The sequence below is a fragment of the Mauremys mutica genome, chromosome 1 (assembly GCF_020497125.1).
Source record: "Mauremys mutica isolate MM-2020 ecotype Southern chromosome 1, ASM2049712v1, whole genome shotgun sequence".
Taxonomy (NCBI): Eukaryota; Metazoa; Chordata; order Testudines; family Geoemydidae; genus Mauremys; species Mauremys mutica.
Window position 1 is genome coordinate 360,041,625 of NC_059072.1, and position 7,824 is coordinate 360,049,448.

General features: G+C 47.9%; 1 protein-coding gene across 1 annotated transcript; it reads left to right on the forward strand.

The window, feature by feature from the left end:
• Window positions 1–2,073: 2,073 nt before the first annotated feature.
• On the forward strand, window positions 2,074–3,009 carry LOC123373671 (olfactory receptor 51G2-like). The gene has a single exon (XM_045022720.1). The coding sequence runs from the start codon at window positions 2,074–2,076 to the stop codon at window positions 3,007–3,009; it is 936 nt and encodes a 311-aa protein (XP_044878655.1).
• The last annotated feature ends 4,815 nt before the right edge of the window (window positions 3,010–7,824 follow it).

Below are 7,824 nucleotides of genomic sequence, written 5' to 3' on the forward strand. Positions count from 1 at the left end.
GCCAGTGTTATATCCTTGGGGCAGCCGGTGTAGGAAGCAATCACTTGAGGCCAGAGAGCAGACAGCTAACCAAAACCTCCATTTTATTTACAGATCAGAGAGCTCACTCAGCCGGTTGAAACCGGCTGAGCTATCCCATAATAGTCTAACTCAGTTGCCATAGTAACAAAACCCATGACAACCAAATACACAACACTTCCTAAGTGGAGTTCTTTGCATTTGTCCTTATTGCATTTCATCCTATTTACTTTAGACCATTTCTCCAGTTTGTCCACATCATTCTAATTTTAAACCTATCCTCCAAAGCACTTGCAAATCCTCCCAGCCTTGTATCACCTGCACACTTTATAAGTCTTCTCTCTATGTCATTATCTAAATCATTGATGAAGATAGTGAACAGAACTGGACGCAGAACCAATCCCTGTGGGACCCCACTTGTTGTGCCCTTCCAACATGACTGATAACTACTCTCTGGGAATGATTTTGCAACCATTTATGCATCCACCTTATAGTAGCTCCATTTAGGTTGTATTTCCCTAGTTTGTTTATGAAAAGATCATGTGAGACAGTATCAAAAGATTGACTAAAGTAAAGATATACCACATCCACCACTTCCCCCCATCCACAAGTCTTGCTACCCTGTCAAAGAAAGCTATCAGATTGGTTTGACATGATTTGTTCTTGACAAATCCATGCTGACTGTTACGTATCACCTTATTATCTCCTATTATGTGCTCCATTATCATTCTGGGTACAAAAGTTAAGCTGACTGGTCTGTAATTTCCCGGGTTGTCCTTATTTCCCTTTTTATAGATTGCCCTTTCCCAGTCTTCGGGAATGTCTCCCATCTTCCATCACTTTTCAAAGATAATTGCTAATGGCTCAGATACCTCCTCAGTCAGCTTCATGAGTATTCTAGGATGCATTTCATCAGGCCCTGGTGATCTGAAGACATCTAACTTGTCTAAGAAACTTTTCACTTGTTCTTTCCCTATTTTAGACTCTGATCCTACTGCATTTTCACTGGCATTCACTATGTTAGACAGCCAATCACCACCAACCTTCTTGGTAAAATCCGAAACAAAGAAGTCATTAAGCACCTCTGCCATTTCCACTTTTTCTGTTATTGTCTTTCCCCCCTCATTGAGTAATGGGCCTAACCTGTCCTTGGACTTCCTATTGCTGCTAATGTATTTACAGAATGTTTTCTTGTTTCCTTTTATGTTCCTAGCTAGTTTGATCTCATTTTGTGCTTTGGCTTTTCTACTTGTTTATATTAAACCTTTATAATTTGAACAAGTGTCCACTTTTTGTAGACACTTTTTTGAGTTTTAGATCATGGAAGATCTTCTGATTAAGCCAGGGTGGTCTCTTGCCGTACTTCCTATCTTTCCTTTGCAGTGGGATAGTTTGCTCTTGTGCCCTTAATAATGTCTCTGAAAAAATGCCAACTGTCTGCAATTGTTTTTCCCCTTAGACTGGCTTTCCATGGGAACTTACCTACCAACTCCCTGACTTTGCTGAAGTTGCCTTCTTGTAATCCATTGTACTCTTATTGTGCTTTTCTCCCTCCTACCATCCCTTATAATCATGAACTCTACCATTTCATGATCACTTTCACCCAAACTGCCTTCCACTTTCAAATACTCAACTAGTTCTTCCCTAATTGTCAAAATCAAATCTAGAACAATTTCCCTCCTAGTAGCTTTCTCCAACTTCTGCAATAAAAAATAAGTCTACAATATACTCCAAGAACTTGTTGGGTAATATGTGCCCTGCTGTGTTATTTTTTCAACAGATGTCTGGGTAGTTGAAGTCCCTAATCACCACCAAGTACTGTGCTTTGGATGATTTTATTAGTTGTTTAGAAAAAGCTGCATCCACCTCTTCTTCCTGGTTTGATGATCTGTAGTAGACCCCTACCATGACATCACCCTTGTTTTTTTACTCCTTTTATCCTTACCCAGAGACTTTCAACAATTCTGTTTCTTTCTTTCTTTAGTTGTCTAAATTCCTATTATTTCTCCTTTCAGGAAGAAAAGCTCAAAACTCATCAGACCTTCCCAGTACATTATGTCAGCTGTCAATGACACCAAATTCCACTATGAAGTGTTCCTTCTCACGGGGATACCTGGGAAGGGAGACATCCAGCTCTGGATCTCTATCATCTTCTGCTTAACCTATGCTATTTCGATAGTAGGAAATTCACTCATTCTGTTCATTATAAAAACAGATCTAAGCCTTCATGAGCCAATGTACATTTTCCTTTCCATGTTGGCCATCACAGACCTTGGCTTATTGATAGCTAGCATGCCGACAATACTGGGTGTATTTTTGATTAACTCAAGGGAGATCAGCCTCAATGCCTGTCTTGCCCAGCTGTTCTTTATCCACTCGTTTACATTCATTGAATCCTCTGTGCTCTTGTTGATGGCCTTTGACCGCTTCATCGCAATCAGTAACCCACTGAAATATACGTCCATCTTAACACTGCCGAGAATAGCCAAGATTGGACTGGTGTTTGTGCTAAGAGGGGTGGCCGTAATACTCCCACTCCCCCTTCTGCTGAAAAGGTTCCAGTTCTGTCGAGTCAATGTCCTCTCCCATTCCTTCTGCCTACACATGGAGGTCATGACAATGGCATGTGCAGACATCACAGTCAACAACATCTATGGCTTGTTTATTACAGTTATAACAGTGGGGTTGGACTCGCTGCTCATCTTCCTCTCTTATGTGATGATCCTCAAAATAGTGCTGAGCATCACCTCCCACGTGGAGTTCCTCAAGGCCCTGAACACCTGTGTCTCCCACCTCTGTGCCGTCCTGCTCTTCTACATGCCAGAGTTCACCCTGACTTTGATGCACAGATTCAGGAAGAGCTCTTCTCCCTTGCTTCAGATTGTCCTGGGCTACATCTACCTTCTGGTTCCTCCTCTGATGAACCCAATTGTGTACAGCGTGAAAAGCAAACACCTTCGTTCAAGGATCATCAGGGTGTTCGTGAAGTGAAGGGTCAGTTTAGCACCTGTCCCCAGTGCTGGTGGCATAGGATACAAGAAACACAGGACCCAGCAACTTATTCCATCCTGGACCCTTATATCTGTGATGACATGAGTTACTGATCTACACTCTGTACAGACATGTTCAGATGGGGTCTAAGGCCTGAAGTAAAGATATAGGGGCTGTCTCCACCTACTGGTGAGGGAGGACAGGGCGCTGGGGGAAGGAGACCAAGGCAGGAAACAGCATTTACAGAGTGACTGTGTTTGTGGAGAACAAGGGGACCGGTGGGATGTTGGCCCATAAAGAGCCATATTGGTGGCTGCTCTGACCTCAGAATCCTTGACAATATTCTCAATAAAGAGAAGGGATGTGGATGTTGTTGTTTCCCGTTACACCTTGCCTGTCACTGTCTTGTCTCTGGTTAAACATCCACAGGCCATAAAAAAAGCTGCAGAGCTGTTCTGCAGTCGCAGTCCTGGCCCTTCCTGAGTGCTCTGGGTGCTGTGTGATCCATGGGGGCGGCACCAGCTGTGGACAGGGGCTATTCAAGGGGCATGGACACCCACCCTTCCCCACTCCCTCAGCCAGGAGCTTCTGACTGAGTCCTGTCAGAGACATCATTGTGCAGTACCCACAAGAGAAGCCATTCAGGCAACACCCTAACCACCACCTGTGGTGGCTCTGCACACAGCACACCTGCTGAGCCCACTCCACACGGAAGCAGAGCAGAGCTGGCTGTGTGTGTGAGGGTCTGACGCACAGGAGTCCTGGGAAGAGACTCAGGCCCATATTCCCCTCCCCTCCATTTCTGCTGCCCCAGCAATGCCAACGGGTTGAAAAGGGCCTCAGCTCCCCAGCAGAGTCACAGAGATCTCCTGTCCCAGTCCAGCCCATTCAGTGCAGGGTGGCCACCTTCTCAAAAGGAACAAGCAAGACACATTCAGGAGCCCCACCCCCTGCATGGTCTGACCCCTGCCCCTCTTCTTCCCCCTCAACTCCCACCTCCTGCTCCTCTCTTCCCCCAAGCCCCACCCACTGACCAGGCCAGATCTCAGCCAGGCTGTGGTAAAAGAAGCCCGGGGAGCAAGTGCCACTCTGGGGAACCCCAGAACCTTCACCTGCCCCGGTCAGGGTATGTGGCCTTGGGGGAAAGAGGAGCAGGGTGGGGCCTCATCATGAGTGGGGGGCTAAGGACCTCAGCCCCCCAGCAGTGAAAAGGGTGGCTCTGCCCATGAGCAGTGTGGATCGGCACCACAGGGAATTTGGGACAAATGCTGTTCGGGAGTCTTTCAGCCCACACTGGGATTTCGAGTCTGTATTTTGGGACTCTCCTGCCCAATTCAGGATGGGTGGTCCACCCTAACTGAGTGGCCATTAGAGGTGACGTGTTGGGGAGTATCCCCTTTTTGTTGTTGGAATGCTTAGGGGTGTCAGTGCACCCCTGATTCAGGGTGTGGCCCTTTAAGATTCCTGTGCCTTTTGGAGCTGACAGAAGCTTCACTCCATGCGAAGCAGGAGGAGCCCTAGAAGGGCAGCCAGGCTGCATCCTCTCGAGAAACATGGGCGACACCAGCAGGGGACAGACAGCTGCCCTTGCTGAGCCCTGGAGAGAGGGACTGAGATATCATGGGTACCAGCTGGGGAGAAGCCAGTGAGGCTGCAACAAGCCTGGAACAAGACTGACCCCAGCAAGCAGGAGGGTGGGGGGATCCTGAGTAAAGGAGGAGGATGGGGCTGGAGGGTAGGAGAGCCTGTGTTTTGGAGATGACTGAATTAATGTGACCCCACAAAGGGGCTCTTGTTTCAAGTATCCCAGGCTCAGAGTAAGTCATTGCAAGGACCCTAGAGGGAAGGGCAGGGTGCCTGCTATGCTACCTCAGGCCACAAGGTGGCACTGTGGGGCAGCCCCTGTCCACAAGGTCTTGGCCACAGTGGGCTGTGCTCATGCAAGCCATTACCATCAGGTGCAGATCAGCCCAGCCCCCAGGCTGCTCTAAACTTTGCTGAGGCAGCAGGAGAACTGGCCAGTGAATCAAACCCCTGTAGCCGGCAGGGCCGTCCCTAGGATTTATGGGTCCTTCTGCCGTATTATTAAACTGGTGCCCCTATGCCCGACGGCAGCCTGCCATCGCAGCCTGTGGAGGGGGAAAGGCATGAGGCAGCAAGGATACCGAGCCACCCGGCCCGCCTCACAGTGGCAGAGAGTCACAGATCCCCGTAGAGACCCCCGTACCCTCTCCCTCACGCAGAATGCACGGCACCGGAGCATTCGGCACTGTAAATACGACCCCTGACTTAGGACACAGCAGCACGTGCTGGGTGTGCGGGAGCCAACCTGCCCTTACCTGCTGCCATGGGCGGTGGGTGAAGCTGCCGCTTGGGGTGGTTAGTGCCCAGCCCACCTCTTCTGCCTGTATCCCCGCCCATACCCCACCCCCTCCACCCCAACCCCACCCCACTCTGCCCAGGCTCCACCCCTCCCCACTGGCTCCCTCCTCTCTTCCCTCCCCATCCCTGCTCACCCCGTTCCAGCCAAATCCCTGAATGAAGCAAATGATATTAGAAAGAACTTGCGGAAGAGGGTTTTTTTTTTTATTATTATTTTTTTTAAGAAAATGTATATGTTTTGCACTGCATGCCAGAAGGTGAAGACTGGACATGCAGAAGATACCTAATTAAAAGCACTACATTTAGGCATAAAAAATGTCAGTCACAGGTATTTTGATATACCGTGAAGTTTGTCAGAGATTTATTTACAAAAACTTTGTGGTAAGAAGTGCACTTTGTGGTAAGAAGTCACTTGCATCCGACGAAGTGGGTATTCACCCACGAAAGCTCATGCTGCAAAACGTCTTTTAGTCTATAAGGTGCCACAGGATTCTTTGCTGCTTTTGTGGTAAGAGCAAATCAGCTGTCCTGCTGAATACAACATTAAATATTATGGAATACATGATGCAGCTCTTCTCTGTTTTACATTTTCTTAATCAGTATTTCTGAGCTGATTTTATATTTTAAATGAAAACAACAAGGAGTCTGTTGGCACTTTAAAGACTAACAGATTTATTTGGGCGTAAGCTTTCATGGGTGAAAAACCTCACTTCTTCAGAACTCAGGTACTCTTAAGCCTTCATAAAGTAATTATTACAGATTGCTACATATTTAACTCACTGAAACAAAGACATTATTTTAAATTAATCAGTCACAGAGGTTTAGTGTGTTCATAATAATGTTCATTGCTTTTAGAAAAAGAGAACACTCATTTACTTTGTGTGATCTCCATAACAACAGACATGTTTATGAAATTTCATCTACTTTAAAAAAATATGTTTGCAAAGATTTTAGGCTTAACAAAGGATTTTATATCTTACTAGGTACTGATTTTGCTGGAGGGTTCTTTTAAAACTAGCTCATCAAATAGTCAGAAGTAAAGAAAGGGAAACTCTTTTGTCCAGCTATCTGGAAGGAAAGGGGTGATGTTCCTTTAAGGGCTAGCTTCCTTTCAACAGGGGCTGAAGGGTGAAAGAGGTGGACAGAAAGGACAGGAAGACTTTGGAAGCAAGTCTTTTGTACGATAGTAATTAAAATTAAAATGTGTATTTTAGATAGTGGTCTTCTGAAGGATTTATTTAAAAAAAAAAAGTCCGAAGATCCAAGCATTTAAGGCTAAAGATGAATACTCAGATTGTGGATCTAAAAATGTATGCAAGAATTTTCTAGAGATGTAACTTTATAATCTTCAGCAATCTTCTAAGGAAATATTTTTAAAGCAAATTTTAAACTAAGGTCCTGTAGACTCAGGGCCGGTGCAACCATTTAGGCAACCTAGGTGGTCGCCTAGAGCGCTGGGATTCGGGGGGCGCATTTTCTCCAGCAGCGACCGTGGCGGCCGGATCTTTGGCCACCCCGGTCGTCGTCACCATTTAGGCAGAGGGAGCTGGGGCAGCGGAGTGTGGGGAGGGCCGCCTGCAGTAAGTAAGGGGGGAGGCAGCACGCAGGGCAACTCCCCGCCCCAGCTCACCCCTGCCCCGCCTCCTCCCCGAGCACGCCGTGGCCACTTCACTTCTCCCACCTCCCAGGCTTGCGGCGCCTAAGCTGATTGGTGCCGCAAGCCTGGGAGGTGGGAGAAGTGAAGCAGCCACGGCGTGCTCGGGGAGGAGGCGGAGCAGGGGTGAGCTGGGGTGGGGGGCGCCTCAGGGCGGAGGGGGGGAGCTGCTGCAGGGGCAGGGGGGGTGCCTCAGGGCGGGGGCTTGGGGATGGGGAAGGGTGCAAGGTGGAAATTTCGCCTAGGACATGAAACATCCTTGCACCAGCCCTGTGCAGACTAACTTGTTCTGAGTGAATATTACAGTCATGCACAACTGGTTTTGTCAGTATATACCTGGGGGTTGGAAAATGCCTGTTAAATGGCTTCATTACCACTGGAATGGCTCTTTAACCATTTCAGTGTTGTGCTAGCAGGTCCAGCAGGCTCATCCCCTCCAGAATAAGAGTCATCCGGCTGCAGCAGCTAGTTGTGGGAGCCTGCAGAAAGGGTCAGAACAGTGATACGAAGAGTCGGGAAGGGTGGACGCTAAAACCAAGTGGTTTCCCAAATGTTTGGGTGCCCTCCTGGCCATCTCCACTCCCTGCAGCTCAGGGGGGATCTCTGCTTGTGCAGCAGAGCATTGAACCACGAACGTCACCGCTCAGATGGCTGGAAGGCTGGTCCTGTGGTCTGGGCAGTGCTCTGTGACTCAGGACAACTGGGTTAGATTCACTGGCTTTGCATGAGTCTGGGCAAGCCATTGGCGGTCTCTGAACCCGTACAAAGGTGGATAATAG

Bases quoted from the DNA above. Each gene is read 5' to 3' on its own strand.
- LOC123373671 (XM_045022720.1), top strand. From the start codon at position 2,074: ATGTCAGCTGTCAATGACACCAAATTCCACTATGAAGTGTTCCTTCTC.